Raw genomic sequence first — 26,053 nt, forward strand, 5'->3', positions numbered from 1 at the left:
GGTTAATTTTGGCCGTGTTTCAGGCTGGGGTTTGTAGCCTTCCCACAAAGCAGATGTTAGGCGGTCCTGTTTATTGTGATCAGCCAGGTTTGGGGATTCTCCTGTTTGATTTCCTCGAGTGCTAATGATTCGGCAGATAGCAATAACGCGGTGGTGGGATGTGAAATGGGGGGGGGGGGCCGTAAAAAAAAGGCCCGTAATGTAGGAAACCTGTAGACCTTTCTGAAAGAGACATGAGAGCGTGAGAAAAATGATAAAAAAATTGGAAGGAAGAATGCCTGACAGAGATTTTGACAGCGCCTTCTGAAGCAGGAAATCCTTTTGCTTAATATGTTTAAATTTTCCAAACACCAAGGAAAACACACAGATCCCCACAGGAGAACTTTTCAAGATGACAGAATAAACATCTACACAACTGAAATATTTGACGTTTATTGACATTTTAGGTGGCTTATTTAGAAGGACGATCTTAGAACGAGGAAGTTAAAGACCTCTTGAAGTCTCATTAAATTTACATCTCGCTTTTGAGCAACCGAGACCCACAAAACATTCCCAAGTATGTATTTCTCTCAGCATTTCTGACAAACAGCAAGAGGAAGGGCTGCCCTTTGCAGTGAAAGGTTTATTCTGGAAAAGTAAAGGTGTTGGTGCATTTGAAAGTGTTTCTTTGAACGTGGTTGGATTTTGGTGGGGTTTTTTTTTGGTAAGTAAACATTTAAAAACGAGGCAAGCACAAAAGATAAAAGCTTTCAGAAAAAAAAAAAAGAGTATAGTATATTTCATGTAATTTGTTTAAATGTAAACATTATCACAGAGAGAAATTTGGGATAAGAAGTGGAAATGTTGTGCAGTGTATCGTTAGAAATTTTTAATGTTAGATACCATGTATAAAGAATCTTTTATTTTCCATCCCATACTGAGACGGTTCACAAAGCATCTGCCAGAACATGGGCTGCTGGTTTGGTGCGTAAACCAAATTAATAATGAGTATGATCTGTAAATATGTACATGTGTCTGTGTATACGCATCATATACTTTTACGTATAGGAACACGTATGCACACAGTGTTTTACATGTTGCTCGCGAACGCACAACACGCAACATTTAGCCAAGCACCTCACTGCTGTCGGAGTTTTCCCAAGGCCTGGTAGGGTCTGGAAGTGAGCAGCCATCCCCTCTCAGCGGTTCTGCGCAGTGACAGACGGCTTGAGTCACGCTTCGCCTTTGGAGAGCGGAGAAAAAAGAATGAGTAATCATTTTGTTTGAATTGCAATAAGTATGAAATATTTCTCGGGAGCCAAAGAAATCTTGGAAAAGCAGAAAGACATTCTTAAATGGCTGGTCATAATAGGAGCATTGTCGCATTGTGGTGCTTCTTTCTTAAAGGGAAGAAAGCGTCAGGGTTTCAAAACGTTTCATTCATAAGCGTATGAAGCGAGCACGCAGGATAGCACTTTTAGAGGAATTTAAACTAGTAATTAAAAAAGAAATAACTGTAATTACCTGCTTCTGGTTTCATAAGTGCAATTTGTCTTTGATGTATCTAGTGAAAAAGCCTTACCCCTTCACTTAGAGCCCAGTGATAATGATTATTGGAAGAGTGAAAGTATGACCAAGTTTCATGTGTTGCCAGCAAGGTGCCTTTTTGTAGCCAATTTGCATTTCAGTTTTGTAACATTTTGGCTGTTGAAGTCATTAGGTCTGTTGATACCGATTGCATAGCGCTTTTAAGGAGGGAAAGTGCTGTTGGGGGAAAAGTCCTCTTCTCTCCCTCCCTCCCTCCATCCCTTGCTAAAAATGACAGATTTTTTTTTTCTTCCTATGGAGGAACACTTTGATTTGAAAACTGCCATTGTATTTGAAATTTGCTTCTCTAGAGTAGAACTGTGTTTTAAGAACAAGCGCGTGTGCTGGCTACAGTTTTCTGGGTTAACTTCTTATTTTCACTTAGAAAATTTCTTTTCAGCTGGAAAAATGTTTTAAATTATAGCCATTTAAAAAAAGAATTGCTCCTAGCAAGCAAAAATACTGTGGAAAACCTGTAATTTAGACAAGTACCTACATTTTATTTGCTCTGTGCTGCTGAAATTTAGAATCCCTTCCCATTTACAGTTTACTTTTCACAGAACATTATTAACTTTTTGGCTTCATACATGATCTTCTGTCAGATGCTTTTGATTTGTAATTTAGCAAAGTATAATAAACAGTGCAAAAGTCATGAATTTTCCTCCGCATCCTGAGCTCTGTGGTAGGGAAAATGTGATAAAATGTGTACCTTAAGTCTTGTTTGATGATCTCTCAAAGCAAGTTTGCCTTCTGGAAATAATTTCTGGGGTTGAAGAGCATGGTATTAACAGATTTAATGTGGCTATTCAATGGATTGGTGGAGTACTATGTGAGGTTTAACAAAATGAGAGAGACAAATTGAACATCAACAAAACCTACATCTGTGAAGAATTATAAATTTAATTAGAAAAAAGGCAAACTTAAAAGACCTCATTAACTAATCAGAATTTGATGTTACTGATTTAAGATTCTTAAATGGATGAATTTTAAGTAGCTTTGCTATCATTGTCCTTTTTTTCTCACCATGTACTATGTAGTACCCAGATCTGCAATCCAAATTAAGGAGAAAGATGTGAACGTTACTTACAACAATCAAATTATGCACAGTGATATTTTTGAGGTGTTAAGGCGAATGTGGATGTCATTTAGCATATAAGGCATTTTTAGTTTAAGCAGAGTGCAGAGTATGAAGGGTGAGTGACAAATCACTTTTTGAAGTGACCAAAATATTTTTGATTTTTTTTTTTTTTTTTTTTTTTTTAATGTGCCCCTTTGGCTGGCTGGGTAAGGCTGTTGCTTTTTTTTTTTTTTTTTCTCCCCCACTTTTTGTTTGATATGCGTGTTATGTTGCAGAATTTCAATTATCCAGAAATCTGTTGGCAAAAAGGGAGAATGTATGAGAGCAAGCACACGCCACCCAGAAATGTTTTTATTCTATGAGCTGGTCGTCATAAGTGTGGTTCCTTACTACGTTGTAATTTTGTACTACACATAAAAAACTGAAAGCATGTGAAGTGTAGCATTTTGTAAACTGTAACTAATTTCACTCACATCTGTGTCTAATTGTTGTCTGCATTCGCATTCTTGAGAGTAGATTTATTTTTCCTGGACCACTCTGTGGATTCAGCTGACCAGCCTAAGTGAGGATTAGTTGTTTTAAAGTTATTTTGATTAAAGAGTCATTTTTAAATATGGTAACGTGCAACACATGGTTTAAATAATCCTTGAGACACAAAGGAATATATCTAAAGTATGTCTAATGAAAATGAAGATTGTGGATATGAACTTTCACAAATCATAGAGTGTTAGAGGACATATAAGGTATATATTTAATTCACTTTGAATGAACTGTAGGTTTTTTTTTTCCTTTCCCATGAATCTGTAAATGAAATCTTGCTCACATACACACACGTGCACGTGTGTGTGTATATATATATTTTTGTAAATGCGTGGAAGTTATTTTTTTTTTATTTGGGTAAATAAAATAGTGAGGACTAAATGTGTTTTAGAGTTTAGTGAAGTATGAATAGTACTGTAGGGCACTTCAGAAAATAACAGTTAATTAAAGCATCTACTTGAAAAAGGAAGTTTTTTCTATTATAAAAGATATGTTTTAAAGGATCCTGTGCAAGAGGGAGTGAAGATAGCTCTGTAAGCAAACTTAGTTCTCACCTATAATTTTTTCCAGGTGTTTAGAAGTAACAGCAGAAACATATCCTAAGGCACTCTGCTGCAGTTTCTGGGGTAAAGAACTGGAAAAAAAAAAAAAAAAAATTTTTAAAACAAAATGCACAGTTTTGAATGTATCTGCTCATCTAGTTTGATTTGGCATGCGACGATGTATTGAAAAGCACGTTATGCAGTACTTTAAGTACCCAGTTATGAAAAGATTGATGTTTTTCAGCGTGCATTATTGCATGCTTCTTGACATCATTTGTAATGTTCTGCATTGCCTGGCTGCCCCTAGCACTTGTTTACTCTTGCTAGTAGTAATTCTGTCTGTGATTAAAAATAACAAAAAAAACCCCTACAGACACATAAGTAGGATTTGCTTGGATGATTTTTATGGCACTTAAAATGCCTCATCTCTCTTGTCTTTGCTCTGTGATCATTTAAGAGATGTCAGTTCAGGTTGACTGGGAACGCACATGAAGGATTCTCAGTGCAGACATTAAGAGGATATATACCTTGCTCGGACAAGCTTTTGTGTGCTTTTAAGCTAACGCTGTCTATAGCAGCGTATCTTCACCTGAATTTTATCACCTGCTGACAATTGTTACTGGCTACAGAGAAGAGTCTGTTAGCAAAGCAACGGTGTTTTTCTAATAGGGTAGGAAGATGTATTACTCACCTGAGTTATAAAAGGAATCGTTTTATTAAACTGGAAGATTATTTCTGGGCTTCCCAGTGGAACCAGATTCTTTTTCTTGATGAGCGGCCTCAGAGGTAAATGCTACAGCTTCCTCCTATTTATTTAGAAAGAAGTGTTCTTTTAAGTAATTTTATCAGAAGTGTCATTAGTGACCGGAAGTTTTACGAGTAAGACCTTGTGCAATAACGTATGGGGGTTTTATTTTAATTTGCCCCAGTTGGAGATGGGCTTGTGTAATACTGTTGGTCATATATTGAAGATCACTACCCTGGGTAGACCTGCCCCTTTTTGTCCCCCCCTCAAAAAAAATAGCGTCAGCCTCTCCGGCTTGCCTTGCCCCTCGCCTTTGGGGTGAGCTGACTTGCGGGTTCCCCGCTGCCCAGGCGCGGGGGAAGGATGGCGAAGAGCGGAGGAAGAGGAAAGCCAACGTGATGAGGGCAAGAAGGTGTCAAGAGTCGAGGGGACAGGAGGGAGAGAGAACCCGGCCGGCGATAACAAGGGGGAAGAGGGGTGGAGGATGCTGGGGGGCTCGGGGCCGGAGCGGCTGCATGCCCTTGGCGGGGCGGCACGGCGGGGTTTCCTTCGTGGGGGTGCGCAGCCGTGCCGTGCCGTGCCGTGGGAGGAGTGAGCCCCTCTGCAGCTGTCACGGGCCCCTGATGAATCACTATCCCGTCACTTGGCCGCCGTCCCCCGGCGCGGGGAGGAGGGAGAGAGACCTGCCGAGGAAACAACAGTTGAGCCTTCAATTTAAAGACAATATGCCTTTCACAGGCACTGCACCCTCCTCCTCTCCTTTTGGGTTTAAAGGACAGAATTGTCATCCGCGGTGATATACTTTCTTTAAATTAAGGCCTCGTAGTAAAGCGGAGTAATAGAGGCTTCTGTTTGTTTCCCTGGTTTACAGGTGCAGAAGTCCCAAACCAGTTCAGATGTTGCTGTTGCCTCAAGCTGCAGGTAAGGATTTGATTGAAAATTGCTATTTTTCTGCAAGCCTTTTATTATTTTTTTTTAACGTCAGGTGATCAGTAAATTTTTATTCTTGTTTTCTGCATTAAGCAGATGAGTAAGTGCTGGAGCGTCGCTTTTACATGCGTGCGACCAAGTCTATAACCCACTAGCACGTACACTTTTTCACTAAATTGTTTGACTTTATATTAGATACTGGCTTTTCAAACTCATTGCAGTATCATCCTTTTTTATATGTAGATTGGTTTAGGTATGAAATATAAAATGAAGGATTTGTGTTCAGAACTTGTGATAAAATCTCAATTAAAATGTGAAAAATTCATGGCTGAAATCACACACTGAAGGATGTTTCTACCATTACCGTGTGTGGAATTTTTAATATGATTTGAATAGTCTTTAAAAGAACCTAAGCATTTCTTTTAAACAGAAAAATTACTGGTTCAAATGCCTTGGAGGCACAGTAACCTATGAAATTTCTAATGGGAGCAATTACTCTGAGTACATCAAAAAACATTATCAAAAGTTTTATGTATAAAGAAACAGAAGGATGGGGCACTTCAATCACAAGCTTCCCCAACATAAGCTAAGGGAAATGTCATGGTGGTGACGGCTATTTGCTTTTTTATGTAAGGCTATTAAAAACGCAGATTGGAACTATTCAGCTGCTTGTGTGCCATATAAGTGTTCAATTTTCGCTTTGAATGGGAATTGCTCCTTTCTTATTTTGACTAAGCGACAGCTGCTGAGATACAGCAGAGTGCTAAGGCGTACTAACGCCTCTATGGGTTCACTATATGTTGGTCATATCCCTTTTCAATTGGGCACGCTTTATGTAATCCACAAAGCAAACAAGTGAGCAGACATAATAATGTTTTAATGCTGCATTTGTTTCAACGGAAACAGAGGAACAATTAAGTAGTTTGCCAGAGTAAACACATACATCAGGAATATCTCATTCCCTGTCAGTAGATGATAGGTTTCCACAATTGCTTCAAGTCTTTTATTTGGTTTGGAGGCCCATTATATTGCCACTGAGTGGTAAATCTTGAAAAAGCAGAGTGTTAATTTGTTGTTAAGCGAATATATGTCGTCGTATATTGGTGATTTCGTCTTTATACGTACCTTAAAAATACAAGGTGACACGAATGTTTAAAGTACTGTACTTCATATCTATATTTTATTTTGTTAGAAGCTGCAAAAATAATTGCAGTAGCTGGTCAGCCATGTCAGGGGGCTACAAAATGAGTTTAGCACTAGAAAAGATCTAGTTGGGAAAAGCTGTTCATTTTTTACTAAGCGTTTTGGGGATGTTGATTAATAGCGGGCTGCACCTCATGTAGGTAATTCCTCTGTAATCCATGTTGAATATGTCACTAAAACTAGTTGCATCTTGTTTTCAGGTCTATGGAAATGCAGGATCTAGCCAGCCCACATAGCCGACTAAGTGGTAGTAGTGAATCCCCCAGTGGTCCAAAACTTGATAACTCTCATATAAATAATAATTCCATGACACCCAATGGCACAGAAGGTGAGCCACCGTTTTTTTAGTGTTTCATAGTTTGTTTTTTCTATTTGAAAAGAACACTGTAAGAACACTGCATCAGTGTTCTTACAGTCAGTAAGCCATATAGAAAAAATGTTTTACTATTTTAGGTGTTCTTTGTTTATGTAATGTGGTGTATAGGGCTGATACTCAATGTTTATCAGTAGTTACTATTATCAAGTTTCAACAATAGCTTTCATTCCAGGTTTATGTTCCTTTCATGGAGTTTGAGTGGCCTGAGCAGACAGTATATGCACAGCTTAAAAAAAAAAAATCCACAAAACCTGACAGGGTAGTTTAGTGATGAGAAAAAAAGGAACTGTTTACAATTGTCGTACTACAAAATGCAATCTTTCAGTCTTTTTCACTATTTCAGTATTTCTTTATGTTCTCACTATTTTGCAAGCTCTTAAGGCTGTGAAAGTTTTGTCAAGTAGACTCATAAAACTGAGTGTTGAAATTTCCTCGGGCTAGCTTGCTGCTCTGATGGAGTGGCCAGAATTCAAACAGGTGTAGTAGTTCAATGGGGTAAACCGATACCTATTTTCCAAGAAGCAGTCAGGCAGTGGATAAGTTATGTTTGTTCTCGGTAGAATACTAACAGCAGAACAACCTAACAGCTTTGCCGGTAATATAATATATCTATATACATATAATAATACATATAATGAAACACAGAAGGGTTTATATAACAAGCAGCAAAAAATACTCTTTCCTGTAGCATTTCTATAGCAATAGTGGGAAAGATCGTACATGACGTTTGGCTAGCTATGTGAACAGAGGTTTTAATGTATTACTAGAAAAAAGACTCATGCAGCTTCAAATATTACTTTTCAATGTAAATGTGTCGTTAAACAACTGTTGCAGAAAAGATATGCCTTTTTTCCCAAATAACTGGGTCATATTAGTCCTGTCAGACTGTTTAGGATTATGGCCATGCATTGCATTCTTCCAGGAAAGGCACATGTCAATCAAACAGATGTCGTCCCCCCTCAATTCCCCAAACATCTCTGTTATTCATTCTAATTGGAGTCCTCTGTAATGGGGCGGGTTTATGGGTTATCAGATTAACAGGCATTTGTGCCAGAGTTGCGTATAATTTACTTTTTGCTATTGCTGTAAGAGTATTGCCACAATCAAATTTTAAGCCATTTGAAAAAGAAAAAAAAGTAGCTTTTTAAAGAATAAATAAAGTGTTTAATGTGTTAATGTAGTTTAAGAAGAAAAATATTTCATGTCCACAGATGAGCCTTCTTCCTCTTTAATACCCAAGTATGTTGCTATAATTTTATATCATATGATCAGGTGTATACCAGTTTTGGTATAGGATAAAATTGCTTGACCCTTTCACATTAAAATTCCTCTTGTTCACAGAGGCTTTTGCTGTAAAATTCATCAGTTTCTGTACCCTCTATGTAACTTGGAGGTTCTTTAGTAACACAAAAACAGGGAGTGTTCCTTGAAATGGTGAAAGACACTCGCCATCTGGCTCGACTTCTTGTTCGAAGTAGTTGTTTTGTGCAGGCATACACTCTGAAAAATGGGGTGCTTAATATTACCTCCTCAGGAAATCAGCTATATATTGTATCTATTCATGCACTGACCTCAGGTAGCAAATAATTTTGGAAATAATATCCCAACTTCTCAGTAGGTGTCACAATTTATCGAAGAAATTAAATCATGGTAACATATTTATCTGACACTAGAATTTTTAAAGTTCAGGCTTACTAATTTTGGGTGAATTCTACCCAGAAAGCTATAACTTGCAATACGTGTTTACCTTCTGAGACGAAGCCAAACGATTTTCTTTTGTTTGCAATTTTCCCTCAGGTGACATGACCCTCCTCAGCACTGCAGACTGGTTGCTAAGCCCTAGCACACAGACCCCCGCAGGTTTGGGTGGCTGCGGCGGGCGCAGCAGGCGTGGGCACTCAGCATGCGTTTTCAGATGTTGTCCAGAAAGCGTCCCGAGAAATAGCTTGTGCTTGGCGATTCTGGTCTAAACTTGTTAAATTGAAAATTCCTGTCTCTGATTGCTCTTAACTGACAAATAAGGAAAAGGTTGCAAAAGAAACATAATTGAATAATTTATTTCCAAATTAGATGTGTGCCAAGAGACAACATTTGTGAGCGAAGCAGATGTCTAAGAATCTGAAGGTGGAATTTTTAACGTTAATCTGTTTTATCTGGAGAAAATATTTAGTTTGGGTTCCTTGAGCTGCTAAGCAGGCTTAAGAGAAAATGGAGTGAATGAAGCAAGGGATTGTTATTTTTTTTTAATGAAGGGTGAAATAAAATTATTTTTTCTGAGATTCTTGAAGCAGAATCCTGCTGAGACACAAGTGGCAGATTGTAAGGATGCAGCTGTAAGGGCTCGCCAAACACCTTTCTTAAAATGCTGCAGTGTGGCTTGCTTGCTTGTTGCACGTGGAGTGGAGATGAGGGTTGCTGAACCTTCACATGTTAAATATAATATGTGAAACCAGCTTCTAATCTACTACGCACTCGTTCTCACTAACATGAAAAAGCCCTCCTTTTCTGGCATGAGGGACCTTCATGTGAATGAGAAACAGGGCCTCTAGGTATTTGCATGTTATAAATATCGTGTAAAGATATGTTAAATTTGATTTGACTATGGGTGTGATTTCGGCAGGTTTCCATACCCCGAAGTGCAGGATATGTTCACTGGATGAGGGAGAGGAAAAAAAAAAGAAGAAAAAAACCCCCAAACAAACCCTGTCCCAAAGTGAAATGGCCCTGTTTCAAACAAATGTTCATTAATTCCTCTAAGGCATATTTTCAGACTTGTCTCTTATTGATGTTGTTCTACAAGAGGATGTGGTTGGAAGATAGCTCACTGTTATTAGCTAATGTTAGCTTCACACTTAGTGGTAAACTTTCAAAGCAGTGAATGGGGATTTAGTTGTGTGATTGAATCTCAGTTTAATCTTTGCATGCAGCTTTTGTATAATAACTCTTTGTGTGCTTAATTTCACTTTGGTAGAGCAACATTACTGTAATGCAGAACTGACCAGGTAGTGCTGGTTGAGGACCACAGATGAAGAAATCCAGGGAGTTTTGAGTGACCGCTATTTATTTCCTTCTATCTAAACATTTTTAAACAAGTCAGATTTACTACTTGCCTCAGACAGCAATTGCTCTTCGGGATTCTTTTAGAGCATAGTGATTTCTGTAGAACAAACACTATCCTTTTACCTTTGTAGCAGATCATGAGACAGTCTTTATAGCTCTGGATGTACGTGTGGTGACAGAAAAGAAGCATTTCCTTAACATCTTGATTTAAAAAAAGTCATAGCTAATAAGAAGTAATTCCTTAGCTAATGTTCGGATTTTTCTTCCTTTTCTCTGGGCTGGGCAGCATGGTCTTCAAACCAGTGATGGGGAAGTAACAAGGAAATAATAGACCTTGACCAGTCAGAAATTTCACAGGATCAAATGCAGAGGAGTAACACTAAAATGTCTGGCTAAAGTCTCTCAGAAAAATCAGTCCTGGCATGCCAAGGTGGTGCTGGTGATATAAATACTGCAGGTTTTGAATTTTCCATGTTCTCTTTAAGTGCTTTTCCACTCTGTCATAGGGAACAGCAGACACTGGACACCATTGAAAGTTTGGCCCTGTATGACTTGCCTAAGAAAATTTGTTTTAAAAAAAAAAGATAATTAATATAGGGAACAAAATGTTCATAGTTGTGCCTTATCAGCAATTAAGTTGTTCCTTTGTCAATGAATTGCTGTGATGGGTTGATACTGAAGGAGCTAAAGAAACAGTAACAACAGAAGCTAATAAAATTGCCATTCGTTAAGTTTTTTTCAGACAGCTAGTGGCTTTTCCAACAACAGTGCCCACTTTGGTAGATATACTTTAGAGGGGAAAGGCTGTGAGTAATCAATAAATTTGAAAGGAATAGCAAAGCCGTTTTCCACAGCAGATGACTCCATCCAGTTTTTGCCTACAGTGATCTTTACTTTTATCTAAAGAATGTAAATCAGTTCTGATGGATGACATAGAGTGAAAGCCTGTGGCCCACCATGATGATGTTTTATGCAAGTGGAATGGAAAAGAATAGATAAAGACTGGGAGAAGGAGCCATGGTTTTACAAGCAACTACACTTGATCCATGTTAGGAGTACGGAGCTGCTCTGCCCTCATTTTTGAGTGTTCAGAAGGAAGAAGAGAAGGCATTTTCATATCAAACAGGAAGGGAAAATGGATAACAAATTGAAGATCAGATTTTCAAAGATACACAGGAAGGGAGGCTTCAAAGGGAGTTGGACATGAAAATTCTTTTGGAGAAAAAAAGGTTCTCGCTCTTTAAGTACCTGCTGCAACATGAGAATGAGATCCCACACAAAGGCAGTCAAAGCTCCCCACTACATTACTATCTGATGGGTGGCCATTAGAAAGGTTGTTTTAAGTCTAGTGAATAAAAATCCATCTTCAGGGTTTCAAAAGGCAGCGCCACGTAGTATGTTTTCTGTTGAGTTGCAGTATTAGAGAATGGAGAAAAATTGTTTTCAGCATCTTCAGTAGTAATGGTGGAGTAAGATTTTGAAATCCATAGAGGGTATGAGCTGGTCGTTGTTATGGCACATGATGTAGGTTTCTGTAAGTAAACTATATGTTGAGTACTAGTTGTAATTCTAACAATACTTTGTGGCACTCAAAGTAGTCTTTCAGTATTGCAATCAAGCCTGGATGTTGGCAGTGAATGATTTTTAACTTCGTATAAGTTATTTGTAATTTTTAATACTTGGTCATAATTTTGTGTACTTTGGGATGCAAAGCTGTGGTAGGTGATGGCAATCAGACAAAATGATCCTCCTTTGGGAGATGCTTGGGTTCTGGTACCTTTTAATTGCTCATTTCTGGAGTTTCTGCCAATTATGTATGCTGAAGTTTCTAGACTTGTGTTTGTGATTAAGAACTTGTGATGGATGCAGGGATACCTCCATATTTAGACATCCTGAAATAATAGCGCAGTAAAGGTAAATCTAACATTTGCATTACAGTAGGGTGTTAGTAGCAAGAACTATTGATGCTAACTTCTTTACCCAGCCCCAGAAGAGTGCAAGAGGACAGTTGTGTGGCCAGAGGCAAAGACTGCAGTGGTCCAAGGACCCAGGCTGGCAAAAGCAACCTGGGGGCCTGTAAGGGGCTAGTACTAATCCCCAACCTGCTGCCACTTGTGGAGAATAAAAATCAGATCACACCACTGCCCATTTATGTGAAGGCAAGGGGCTGACTTGGACTGTCTTTTCTTCCTGCTCTTTACCTTTTTCTTCTTGCTGTATTACATTGGCTTCCTTCCAGACTCTTTGTCTTATCTGTGCTTTTATTCTCCTGCTTTCCCAAGAGTCCTTCCGTCTGTTCTGAGCACATGTAGCATAATGCTCTATTATTCCCCTTTCATAGGTTTTTGGCCAGTGAAATAACTTGTCTACTCCTCTGTTGGCTCAGTCCCATAACTCCTGTTGCAAGATCTTGAGGAGGAGACTGGCTAATAAATACTTACATATTTATTGTCTTTTCTGTATGTATGTGCACCTGTTTGTGAAAGCTTCACCATTTTGTTTTCCCCCATAACATTTTCCTGAAAGAAAGGACCTCATTTAAGTGAAAAGTTAATAGCGGTACTGGTTCCCACAGACAACTGAGGGAAAGAAAATATTCCACATGACAAATGACTTAAAAAAAAAAAAAAAAAAAAAAAAAAAAAGAACATCTTGGAAGCACCATTATTTTAATATAATTTCCTTTTGCAAGCTTCTCATAAACGTGTTCACAACACATGCTGTTCCAGACTGTGGATGGAGCGTGGTGGTGTGAGAGCACCCTCAGAGTGTGTCTGAGGGTCCCAGAGCCCTGCTGGCACAGTGGCTTTGCACAGGCTGTGGGTTGTCAAGAACCTGTAAAATACTCACTGCTTCACCGAAAACTGTCACTGCGACACATCGCACTAGGTGCGGCGCCTCTCCAGTGCGACCGGCCTGTTATGCCCAGTCTGTGTGTGTGCAATGACGTGATTGCACAGCGTAAGATCGAAATATCATACACCTGGCCAGTAATACAGATGAGAAGGAAATCCAGCCCTTGCTATTAGTGTGCACCAGCAGAAACTCCAGGGAACCAGGAGGAGAACATCTTGGTCTAAGATCACACCTTAATAGACAATAGGCTGATATCTGAAGAGCCTTAGCAACTTCAGAGACTTGTGACTTGATGATTTATCACTTCCATTTGCATCTTGTAAACTTCTGAGGGGTTTTGCATACCACAGGTGGATAAAAAATCCGAAACGTGGTAGGTAGCCATGTCATCTGACCCCTGGTCAGGGAGGGAAGTACCTGGTTTGATGCCACAAGCCGGGGAGTTTGCTGCTGCTGTTGGGTGGAAGGGAGTGCAAGCTGGCGCTACCCCTTTTTGTCCAGGTGAATTTGGCTTTAAGTCTGGCAGTCCTGGAGTTCAGACCATGGCAAAAGTAGAGGATGTTATTTCCCATTTATGAAAGTTCCACCCGCTTTGTCATTCTGCTTCTGTCTTCGTGTCTCAGTCTTGCATCTTGTACACCTAAGTGGCAGAGTGGGCTTGACTTCTCCGTGGAGCTCTCCGTTCACTTGAAGCCCTCTGTGTTCCCAGAAGGCAGCTGAACACAACCGTCTTTGCCATTCATGGGGGCTGTGATGCTGTGTGGTCATCCTGTCTGGCTTTGGCTAAAGAGTACTGGTATTTTACACGGACGCTGTGCAAACTGTTACACATGTGCAGGGATGTTGCCATGGTCAAATTCCCTACTTAGGATTTAAGAAGGAGGGAAAAAAAGAAAAAAAAAAAGGAAATAGGCCATAACGCTTCTAAAAGGATTGTCTCTGGATATATGCTGCTTCTGCTTGGACAGGAGAGATACAATCATTTGGTATAAATTGAGGAGTGTGAAGGGGTAAGAACATGAGTTTGACTCAGATGGTCTCATCTCCTAACTACAATGAATGAGACTATTTTGTCCCATGACTGTATTTGTCAGCTGAATATCCAGGTGAAATCTTGATGAGCAGCCACAAATACTATCAAAACGTGTCTCCACCCAGGTGGTGTTGAATTTTATTTCTGATTTTGCACCGTAGCGGCGACACCATTTCTTCGTAAATGTAAGGTTTTTACTGCTAGTTGACCAGGTACAATGATGTAAAAGTTCTTTCAGTTGTAATGCATAACGTAAGAGGAAGATGAGGGTCGTGGGGGAACCGTGCATGCAGTGAAAGTTAAGTTTTAGCTGCAGCCCAAATACTGCAGAAGTTTTGAAGCCTTCTCACATCAGAGGAGGAGAGAGCAGGAAAACAGCCTGGGCTTGAACCAGAATGTGCTGCTTTGAGCAGGGACTTTCTTTGAAAACTAAACATAAATTTAAGCTGGAAATTACCTTGTAGTAATTACCGTCTGGTAATTTCCAGACAATGAGATTCAAGGAAGAGTCCTCTGCTTTGAGAAGCAGGAGCAAACAAGTGTATCGGGCTTCATGGTCAGGAGGTGGTGATTTGACAATCTGTGGTAAAGGGAGAGAATAATGTCCTCGGTAGGAATTAGTATAATTGAGTAACCTGTTTATAAGTAACCTGTAACCTTTAGTAACCTGTTTATAATTACAAGATTCTTCAGTACAGAGGAGGGTTTGAATAAAATAATGGAAAATATCATCAGCTTAGAGATTTAAGGTAGAATTTTTGTCCCATTTTTAGTGACAATTTATCTTTGAGCTTTCAGGTGAGCTTTGGGCTTCTAGTAGGTACAGAAAGAGGATGGTATCAAGCAAAACAGTGTATGAATAGTAATGGATACATAAAATACCTCATCAAGATATCTACCTGGTGTTTAGCTGCTAACATTATTTGAAGATGTCACCTTGAGACAAACCAAAATAGGGCTAGAGATTGTACTTATATGTATGTCTGTAAACAAACTGACAGCCTTGCTTACCTTGTTGAGACCTTTTGTGCCCCATGAACACTGAGCTGTCAGCCAGGAATGATTTAATCTTGCCCACCTACTTGTGTAATACAAATAACGTAACATTATAGTATTAATTCAGTCTCAAAACTGCAAAATTAAAACCAATTTCATGTCAGCCATGTTTACAATATTTCTATTCAGGTTTAATGTATATGGCATAGCTGTTAGCAAAAACTAGTTCAGTAGAGCAAGCCTTGTATGTATTTTAGACAGTCAAAGTAATTTTAAAAAGATATTTAAAAACTTTACTTTTCGCATGCTTGAAGGTGCAATCTTTATGATGTATTCGTATGACTTTTGTGTTAGGAATAGCCGAATGTTAGGTCTCTAAATCCGTGTTAAAGACAGCCAGTACCTCATTTCTCATAACATTCTTTATTGCTATATACACCAATGACTGTATGACAAACCATGAACTCAGAAAGTTGTTACTTGGCCAATGAACCACATGAACTTGTGGGTTCTGGTTCGAAGTTCTCTCTCTCAGTGGAGTTCAGAAACTGCCATGTAAGTCATTTTTAACCACCTTCTGTAGTATAGTTGACAAAACAGGGCACGTTGCACTTGCGATCTCTGAGTGTCTTAAGAAATATCTTGACAGTTGATATAACATTGATCAGCAGTTCTGCTATCTCAGAATTTTTGTGCTTTTTTTCTCAGAGCTAGCATGTGTGTTATTATCTGCTACTCCTATTTTTTCTATTATTCTGTTGTGTTATTTTCTTACACAGGTTTTTTTTAATCTTGTTTTTAGAATCTCATAAATGACTAGAAAAGAAAAATAAGGAGGAAAAATGTGTCTCTGTTGACACAGCTTCTTAAGCTCCTTGGTATATAAACCAAACCTGTATTAATAATTCTAAAGAGCTGCTGAATTATTAGTTAGGAATACGTTAGCTTTCTTCTTGAACTTCGTATTGATAATCTGTTATGAGTGATTTTGCCAGCACTAAAACTTAGTAGCATATTGCTAAATCAGAGTCTGTCTCTAATGCAAGTCTGATAACTCTGCACCTCTGTAAAGGTCTGTTTTGATAAAGGAGCAGCAGAAATAGGAACTCTCCTGTTTCGCTTTGTGCGGTCTCTGCCACGACTGAGCATGCTGTTGGCAGTTGCTGGCAAGCTTGCAAGGTGTTCTGTGTAGATGTGGCAATATTCCCACTCGCTACCCAGTGCCATCCTGTGAAAGCTTAGGACACGTTGCAGAAATGTTAATTGTCGTGGAAAATGTGGAGAGCTGAAATCCAGAGCATGCTTAAGGGGCACGCGGCAGGGCCAGGTCCGTGCCTGTCCGAAGACTTGCTCCCTTGGAGAGCTCCATACCTCTCTGACGAGATAGACGTGGATCATTCATGCGCTACTGTGATAGACTGGCAGACTTGTAACCTTGGGAAATCCCTTCGCAGCTCTCTCTTCCCGTGATTCTGGGGTGAAATATGCTCCACTGAGGGTCAGTTTTTGCCTTGGGCAAATGAGAGATCTTCCTTTGCAGTGAGAATACACATGGTAAATATTTCCAGCCGGTAAAACCATGGCTGTTCCTCTCAGTTTATTTCTTTGTATGGCAAGCTTTCAGCCTCTTGAAATACGTTTAGGCTCAGATGGAAGGAAATATGCAGTCATTTTCTGGCATTTTGATTAAAATGCTTGGGGAATGGAGGGCTTTTCAGATCCTATCCATCTTTATTAAATTCCCAAATAGCTGCAGCACAAAGGTCCATTAAGGTCATGGTTGTTCCTAAAGAAGGCATGGTAGGGCTTATTTATTATCACCCTACTAACAGGTATCCAGACCAGGAATAATGAGAACAGCCTTTCTTATCCTGTTTTTTGTATATTCAGGAAATACAACAGCTGAGAGAGGAGACGTAAGGAACAGTTGCTATGAAAAATTTGTGAGCACCTCAGTCAGCAACTAGAATTCACTTCTATGAAGAAGGCACTGCATTGTATTTCATGTATGTTACCCTATATCTTCAAAAGTAGTATGTCTAGTAAACAGCATTCAGTTATAAACACTGTTGCTCCCAAGTATTGCTCATGAGTCATAGAGTCAGAAATTCCATTTTGATGAGTTTTTCCCAAAATGGTGTCTTGAACAAGGATCTGAGATCCAGATAGGTGCAAAGGCATGTGAAGTAACCTTTTAACCCAACGGCAAGAGAAGCATTTAAATCCACTTGGAAAGAAATTATCCCAAAAATCTTTATCTAGAACAAATGATGCTGTAGGTCTCTATATTGTGTGAGGTGGCTCAGCATAGTCCTTGGACTGCTATTTTGCAGTGATCCAAACAATGATATTTTATTTTATAAGGGATATAGAAGAATTGTTTCTCCAGTAGAGAAGAGGGGAAGAGTTTGGAGAAAGCATAGACTGAAATCTTCCACCCTTTACCCCAAGTTAGGTTGATCTGTCTCATCTTCCTCTCCTTCCTCCCCCACAGCTGTCAGCTATAGAGAAAAGAATCTTTCATTGTTATTTCCAAAAGTATAATTGCATTATGGAAATTAGGTTCAGAAGACTTGCAAATTTGGGGGAAGGCTGGAGTAATCTGTGAGGAAATTATTAGTCTGACTGTAATATGTAGCTGTGATAAACTTCTAAGAAAAACCCAAAGATAATGTAGATGCTATAATTCTTGCTGTCTTGATTAACAAACTGCATAGAACTTGCTGTAGAAATCTGGTAGTTTCTGGAAAATTACGTGGGATAGACACTTTGCAACAAATATTTTGTTGCATCTGTGTGTTAGACTTTCAGTGTTTAGTTATGAAATGGATGCTGGGTATGCTACATGCTGTGTTTTTAAGAAATACATTTGTATTAGAGTTGTAGTTCAGCTCATGAGCACACTCTTGAAGTGAACCTCTTGGCCACCCTTTCTTACCATATGTTAATTCACCTTGTGGAGTCTCTTGGACTTCACTTCTTTCAGAAAGGGTGCTCTGCAGAAGTGCAGCTAATGTTCTCCAGCTGCCGATGGGTGCTCACTCCTTGGGACAAGGCTAAACCTTGTGTGAATAACCCCCTCAAAGTGCCTAAACTGTGGATACCGTCCCCTCTGCACCAACTATTTCCCTCCATGAAACTTTTCTTACTGTGTTGCGCTGCTTGCTAATGCAGATGTAGCAGAGGTTTTTTGTGGAGCTAGTATTGATCTCCCGAGTTAGCGTGTGCAAACAGAACATCCTGCGTGAGAACCAAAAGAAAACAGTGGGCGATTAGTAAAATCTTGAAAGATTGCATATAAATCCCTTGGATGAGGTCGGGTGAAGGAAATAGGCAAGCAGAAATAAGACTTTGGACTGGCAAGGAGAGGAAAGGTCCTTTGTCAAAAGGGGAAAGTGCCTCTCCCTCATCCTTTCCAAACCTGGCACCAAAAGGGTTTCTGCTGGTGATGGTTGCGATTCCTTAACACATATGTATAGACAAACATACATGCATACACACATCCCCCTATGTCAAGATGACACTAAGGCTTTGCGTGCCAAATGGGGTGCGGTTTATCTTGGTTTTCTCAAATTCACTTTCTGCAGTGTTACTGAACTGAACTGCCTCGCTGAAAGGTCAGGTACGCGCCAGCTCTGGTGCGTGGGAAGCGATGACTGTGTATGTCAACAAGAGCAAAAGTGGTGGGACATTGGTAGTAAGATCAGCTCCGTTGTTTTCTGAAACATCATCCTTGGTTGCTTTTGGTGCGGTGTCACTCCAAAAGCTAGGTATGTAGAAATGGATTTGAGAGATTGCCGTGCGGACCTGGGACTAGGTGTTGTGCCTCTTTGCATCCATGCCAGGTCAGCCCCATCCTTCCTCCATGGATCAGAAGACTTGTTACTGAGGTTGCGCTGGAGTAACAGGAAGGGAAATTTGTTTATTTACTTGAGACTTTTAATGAAGTAATTAATTAAATTTAATTCTGAAGGAGCATGAACCAGGAGAGAATCCCTCTAACCCTCATTCTTTTTTACTCTCTGACAGCCACGTTGGGTCGCGGGTGCATAGGGAATAAACCATAAAAGCATTCTTTGAAGTATCTGGTGAGGACTGTGTCCCCTTTGTTTATTCAGGGTTGCTGAGTATAAAGCTAGGTTTCATTTTGAGAGGAGAAAGCCACCACGAGGAAAGTGTTTTACTTCATCACAAATTCTCACTTTTCCTCTGAAAAGGTATTTGAATAGAAAAAAAAAAATTGAACATCCCTGAGAGAAACCCATTTAAAAATTATTTCCTTTTTTGCCTCATTCAAATTGCTGTCTTTCAAGCCTGTAAATGTCTGTGTGACCTGATCTAAATGTGGACCCTTATTGTTGGGTCTGCAGGATTAAGAGGAATCAGGACAGGTGCAGAGAGTTGCATGGGGACTTCTGGTTTGTTACAGTGGCTCTTATTCCTTGGGGGACAGAAATAACCCTCTTGATCATTTTATATGTATGTGTAAATCATAGCTGCCGGTACTTTGCATTGTTTGTATACACAAATACATAAAATGCAAAATACCCATAGCCATGATTTAAAACAATTTTGGCAGATTTTTGTTTTATTGAATTTGTGGCTGCAGTGAGTGTGTGTGCATGCGTGTGCAACAATATTAGGTGCATATAGAATATATTTTATTTATATTTCTATAGTTAAAACAGAACCAATGAGCAGCAGTGAGATTGCTACTACTACTACCACAGACGGGTCTTTAGACAATTTCTCAGGATCAGGTAAGGAATAAACAAAGGTTTTAAGCTCAGCATTTTTTTTTATTTATTGTTTTCTTATCCCATGTGGTCTAAACCTGTGCACAGCCGTTAAAAACTCTTGTGCACTTTGCAGCTTTTGCCTATTTCTGTTTGTCTTACTCAGACAGTGTAAGTCAATAGTTTTCCCCAAGTAAGGAGCATTACAGCATCAGGCTTATTGATGTCCATGGGTGTCTTCCGTGGGAGTCTCACTAGGGAGTATTCTGGCCCAGAGTAATTACTCTCTTGTTTTCTGTGAGTAAACATACCTGCCTCTGTGATTAGTGCTGTCATTGAGGGGTAGGTCTTCCTCATTTATTGTAATTTATTATTATCAAGGTATTCGTTCTTTTGTCAGGCTTTTTTTTTCTTCCTGGAAGCCAAACACGTCTTAGCTGCTAACCCACAGGAGACGAACACTGTGAGAAAATCCTAAGATGTTTGCACAGTTTTGCATACCTATGGATTAACTGTGGTATTTCTAGCACATTGTTTTTATGGTGCAAATCAAATTAAAAAAAGGATTATATTTCCAGAGTAGCAAAATTTGACATCTCGCTACCGGTCAGGCTCCAAGTAGCCAACCCCTTTCTGGTCTTGTCACAGCCTCCGCTTTCTGCGCATGCTGTTGAGTGTGAAAGTATCAAACCTGAAAGGCAAAAAAAAAAAACAAACTGGTTTCTAGAGTATTTTATATCTCTCAAAGCAGAAAGGGTGGTGTGTTTAAGAGTACCTACGTCCATCTGTCGTGACCTGAGTGGAGGTCGGACCGTAACATTTGAGGTATTTGCAGCCTCCCAGGCCACAGAAAAGGGAACTATCAGGTGCGGACGGCACGGAAAGTGATTCCCTGCTTCCCTCCGTGCTTCGCGAGCACTCCCGGCGTGTAAGGATGATGGATTTTCCCTGTAGTTGGCCAGGAAAGGGGTAGCTGGCGAAGGGTAATTATCCGTGCCTTGTTTATTTCCAAGTACTTAGCAATAGGGCCTGTTGTTTCTCCGGCTGTCTGATTTTACAGTAGCCTCATAACCTGCCGCTGACCCCTTTCTGGCAAAGGCTTCACAACCCACCTGGGGACCTAGAGAAGAAATGGCCCCCAAAGGGTAACCAGAGAGGGAAGGGCTCCCGAAAATAACGCCCAGAGCGGAGCGCGCCGGCACATCGGCCGCGCTCTCGGCAGCACCCAAAAATACCGAAAGAAGTTGGGGTGTGTCGGCGTAAAGCCCCGTGTCAGCAGCGGCCGGGCTGCCGGCGAGGAGCGCGCCCTTCAGCCGCCTGGGCTGGGGCGTTTCGCCGGGAAGATTTGCACGTTGGTCGTGACACCTCTGTGCAACTCCGGGTGCTTTGAAGGTCTGAAAGCATTTTGGAAAGCAGATAAGGTGGGGGAAGAGAGAAGGAAGCGTAATATGGGGATACGTCATCTGCATTATGGAATTATTTTTTTAAAAAAGGGGCACGTGCTCTGAAGCTGGCCATATGTTTTCGATCAAGGCACGCATAAAGCTCCTTCATAAAATGTAGGTCTTAAAAATTCTAAAAGTTAATAAAATGTTGCACTTGAGATATCAATAATCCTTTGAAAATATGAAGGGAAATGTTTCCATTAGGAAATAGGTTGTTTGCATTGAAAATGTTGTCTGTGTGCGAGCAAAGAATAAACTATTGCTCAGGAGTTGTACAAAGGGGCAATTTAGGTATTTGAAATTTGTAATCAAGATTTTAATGTTAAGCATTCTTGTATGGTTCCTGATAAAATATTATTTTCTATCTAAGGTATCAATGATATTTGAATTTAATTAAAATCTTGTTAATACTCTGAAATTCTATTAGGAAAAATAATATTTATCTTTGGTGTGTGTATTTACACTTCTGTGTGCTTTCTTTTCTCCTTGGTGCAGCAATTGGAAGCAGTGGTTTCAGCCCAAGACAAACACACCAGTTCTCCCCACCACAGATTTACCCTTCCAAGTATGATATCTTTTAAAAATAATAATAGTAGTAGTAATAATAATAATAACTGAAATAGGCAGATTTTAACCTCATTTAAAATAATAATTGGGTCCATCTGTTAAATCATAATTTAGACTGCAGCAGCTTCTAGGGAAAAAAAATATTTATTTTTTTAAATGCTAAGAATGTATTTGAAAAATATTTGGAAAGTTCTCATTTTACTTATTCTTTTATTATTGATTTCTTACTGTTGTTTTGCCTTTGTCTTACGGTTTCTGTTGGTTAGCACAGCCTATGATTATGTGTTAAGGGAAGTAGCTGGGTTATAATAAGGCTAAAAATAAGTACGTGCATGTCTGTCTAACGCAGCGTCTGTCCTATTCTCTGTCATTTGTAATCAATAGCAGGCCATACCCACATATCCTTCCTACCCCCTCTTCGCAAACGATGGCTGCGTATGGGCAGACACAGTTTACGACGGGGATGCAACAAGCTACAGCTTATGCCACCTACCCCCAGCCTGGCCAACCCTATGGAATCCCTTCATATGGTAAGAAAGCACATGCGTGTGATTTTATTCCAGAGGTAAATATTTTTTAGAAGAAGATCACCATTGACCCTCGTGTTAGTGCTTAGTGGGACAGCCGTGCTCTCAAGCATTTCTTGTGGAAGGCTGGTAATTTCCCCTTTGGAGCGATGCTTAGTTTGTGTATTAAAGAGCTAAGAAGCTGCTCAAGAGGGTGACTGTTTTGGGATCAAGGAGAGAGATTCACTAGGTTTTTATTGGTGATATAAAAAAACCCTCCACCTCAGCACTGAAATGGGAAAAGAGATCGAGGGACTTCCATTACACAGGCACAGCTCCCGATGACTTGCCGAGGAGCTCTGCTCTCCAGCAACGCAGCAGCGTAAGTGGGTACATAAAGGACTGAATTTCAGCTGATCCAGATTATTGGAACCCAAGTGCATCAGTGAAGCTGTGCTGATCTTCAGCAGGTGAAAAACTGATTCAAAAAGACACCCCCCCCCCCCAAAAGTCTCACTTTCAATGTTTTAAAATTCTCTGGAGGTGAAAATTGAGGTAAATTGCCACTAAATTTCTGTCTGCCTGATGAAGGAGATAGTACTAAGTAGCAAATATTTCCAAAAAAATTTAATTTAAAAACAAGCTGCTGTGGGTGAGACCATTTTGCTGCCAGACTGTCTGCTGGCAGACCACATAGCAGTTCAGCAGCGAGGATGCATTATTAGAAAATAGGTCTTACATTCCTCTCGGGGAATATATTGAAAATATACAATCCACATACTTTTAGCAGTATATTTTGTAAAGATACATTCAGATAATGTAAGTTTTATACCAAAAGGACAGAGCTCACATTACAAGCTGTGCCCCTTAAAATCATTAAAACTTTTAAGTGCAAAACTGGTGAACCTTTCATTCTGAAATCTGCAAGTTGAAATCCACTGGGTCTCAAATGTATCCTACATCAGGTTACTCTGGGCAACAGGTACAAGAAGTAGATGATTATTTCTCTTTAAGAAATTATGTTTCATTAATATATCATCAATAATTATGATCCAAGGAAGCGTTCTTCCTGTGGCTACAGCCTTGATTACTTACCGCCAAAAATATGGTTATATTGGATCCATTTGGGTCCAATGGATTATTGGATGTTTCAATTTCATTTCCATTCCACAAATTTTAAACTTACACAAACAAAATACTTTATGGACATTTAAACTACATTTTCAAGACTACGGAGATGGGGATTCTTCCCTCCTCAAGCTCGTGTTGCCGATGAGAGCCTTGTCTGCTATTTCCAGCTGGATCAGGTGGTGTGATAACAGACAACCCCTTTCCCCGCTGCGTTCTTCTTGACCCGTTGCTCCTGTGGGCACCTCGTGTTCGTACTTGGCTGGCTGCGGTGGCTTGGGCAGCCCAAACAGTGACTTTTTTGTGTTTTTTGCTGGGTTCCTCTGGACGAAATCCTGACCTCACTGAAGTCAACTATAAAACTCCCACTGACTTCAGCAAGGCCTTGAATTCACTACTTGAGTTTAGCTGTCTCGCTGTCATCGGAGCTGTAATTGAGAGTTGCTTTACTTGGCAACTGCTCGCCGGGGGTTAACGTGCCTGCCTGCTCTTTTGTTTTGGTTTGGTTTTTTTGCCCAGTCCATCCCCCGTGCCTAGGACTTTGGATAATTTTGCCTAACGTTCTACATTGCACAGCTGCTTTTGGCCACTCACCCCCCCGGCTCCGAAGCCGAGGGATTTTAACACGTTTTGTTCTTTTCAGACAGTGCCTCGTGACTGGGGCTAAGGTGCTTCTGGATGATGTATTTATAGCAGTAATATTTAAAAACAAATAACCGTGAAAAAGGTTGTGGGACCTAATGCCATATATATTTTTGCATATTTAAGGCGCAGCATGTAATCCGTGCTCCCAAAATAAATTATATGGGGAACACTGGGATGCTCATTTGCAACAGGCAAGAACTGAAGCCTTGCTTAGAGCCAAAATTCTTCTCTTGGGTCTGCAGCTTAGACCCCAATGTAGCATCTGCCTTGCCTTTCTCTCGTCCCAGCACAGAGCTTCCAGCAGGTATAAAGCGAGGAGAGTTATGACATATGTGAAAGGAGAAACTGAGGTGGAGTGGGGGGCTGCTTTCTTTTCATTTCTTTACTCTGGGACTTAGTGGGGGGAAAAGTATTCATGAATTCGCGTATCAACCTCCCTCAAGTTTTCTCCCTAGGGTAGAGTTTGGGAAGGTGCTGTCCTGAGTGCACCTCTAGCCTCTTCCTTTTTCCACTCCCCCACCTCCAGCGAGCTGCAGCCGCGCCGGCAGGAAGGGGGGTGGAAGGGAATGCCACTGGCAGCTGCCTCCCAGGGGCTCCTGGCTCTGGTTCATCTGCAAAGCCCCCGAGGAGGCTGGAGAATTTCCTGAAGCTCGCTCCTCCTGCCTGCTCTGGTACCAGCATCTAGCAGAGGCCTCACGTGCCAGCTTCTTTTCTTTTCTTTCCAGATGCTGGCAGTCCCCTTATGTTTTCTCACTGTCCCTTCCCTCTTCCTTGCATACATTAGACTTGGGAGAAGGAGAAGGGAGCATCAAAGTTCGATGAGTGAAGGCCTTCTGGATGAGAGCAGATGGGAAGAGTAAGTTCCAGGAGATGAAAGGCTCTTCATAGCATGGAGGTTTGCAAAAAGGGCACGTCAGTGCCAAGTTGTCTTCACCCAAGTGGCATCCTCCTGCCGCTGCCTTTGATTGTCTCCTCCCGCTTCGTCTGAGATGGAGAGTTGAATCAGGCTGTTAAAGCTGGACTAGACATGTAATGCCTGATTTAGTTAAACTTTCTCTAAGCAATATTTATTCAGCATTTCAGAAGTCCTTAAACAGACAACAAATCGAGATCGTTGATACCAAAACATCCATAGCAGGAGTTTCCCCTTGGAAACGAGGTGTCAGCTTCATCAGTGGGTTGTTTAATTGTAACACGAAACAGAAGAAGTAAGTGAGCATCAGGGAAAAACAAGCAAAGAGGGTTAGTCTGGCAGTTAGCAGATCTGGCAGAAGGAATTAAGGGTAATTAATGACAGCAGTTGAAAAATAATGATTTAAATGGCAGAAGAATATATGCTTCCGTTTGTATATAGGGAGATATTGAAGTTTTGCAAACACAGTAACTTCTCAGGCCTCTCCTACCTTCAAATGGTGTTCAATATTGTTTTTTTAAAAAAAGAAAATCCAACCAGGAAATGGACTTGAATTAACAGTCATTTTCAAAGGAATGTTACTAATTCACACTTAGTTAATTCAGTTCAAATAACGGTGGTTTCTAAACAATGAGGTATCACTGAATGCCACAGTGAAACCTAACAGTATTGTATTACTTTTCCATTGCTTTGCCTGTAATTATTTTTAAATGATAGTTCATGTTGGGACAACCTTATAATTAAAACTAAGAGACAGAGGCTGAATTGTGTGCGTTTCCTCAGTGTTTCACTTGCTGCTATTTATTTGCTTGTTGCCTTACAAATTGGGGGAAGAACCACTGAAGTTGGGAGGCAAGTCATTCATTTAATTGGACTTTGGATTCTTTTATTACTAAATTTGGAAATGAGAAGGCAATGTGATGTGTAATGGATTTCCCTGTCAGTGGGGATTAGTGACTCTCTGCTGTGTTTCTCCCAGTTTGGGAGATCGCTTCAGGAATAGTTCCTGTCTACTAGGTGTTTATTTGTTAAAAGACTGCCTCCTATAGCATTTAATTAGCTTTGAAAGTCATCATTACACTTAATGCTGCTAGTTCTCTTTATCCCCGCTGAAACCAGGACACCACTTCTAATTCCTCAGAAAGCCATTGCACTTGGAACCATGTAACGTTCGTGTAGGAATATTAT

At 40.2% G+C, this 26,053-nt stretch overlaps 1 protein-coding gene across 1 annotated transcript in view; it reads left to right on the plus strand.

The window, feature by feature from the left end:
* Positions 1-5,342: 5,342 nt before the first annotated feature.
* The window catches only part of EYA1 (EYA transcriptional coactivator and phosphatase 1), a gene marked incomplete at both ends in the record, with an annotated part of 46,565 nt that continues 25,854 nt past the window's right edge, over positions 5,343-26,053 (plus strand). Inside the window, 6 exons of the mRNA XM_010292688.1 lie at positions 5,343-5,392; positions 6,805-6,932; positions 8,778-8,840; positions 19,605-19,685; positions 21,602-21,671; positions 22,058-22,203. Of these exons, the coding sequence (XP_010290990.1) occupies positions 5,343-5,392; positions 6,805-6,932; positions 8,778-8,840; positions 19,605-19,685; positions 21,602-21,671; positions 22,058-22,203 (538 nt within the window). The remainder of the gene's footprint in view (positions 5,393-6,804; positions 6,933-8,777; positions 8,841-19,604; positions 19,686-21,601; positions 21,672-22,057; positions 22,204-26,053) is intronic.

Source organism: Phaethon lepturus, unplaced genomic scaffold (genome assembly GCF_000687285.1).
Source record: "Phaethon lepturus isolate BGI_N335 unplaced genomic scaffold, ASM68728v1 scaffold17518, whole genome shotgun sequence".
Taxonomy (NCBI): domain Eukaryota; kingdom Metazoa; phylum Chordata; class Aves; order Phaethontiformes; family Phaethontidae; genus Phaethon; species Phaethon lepturus.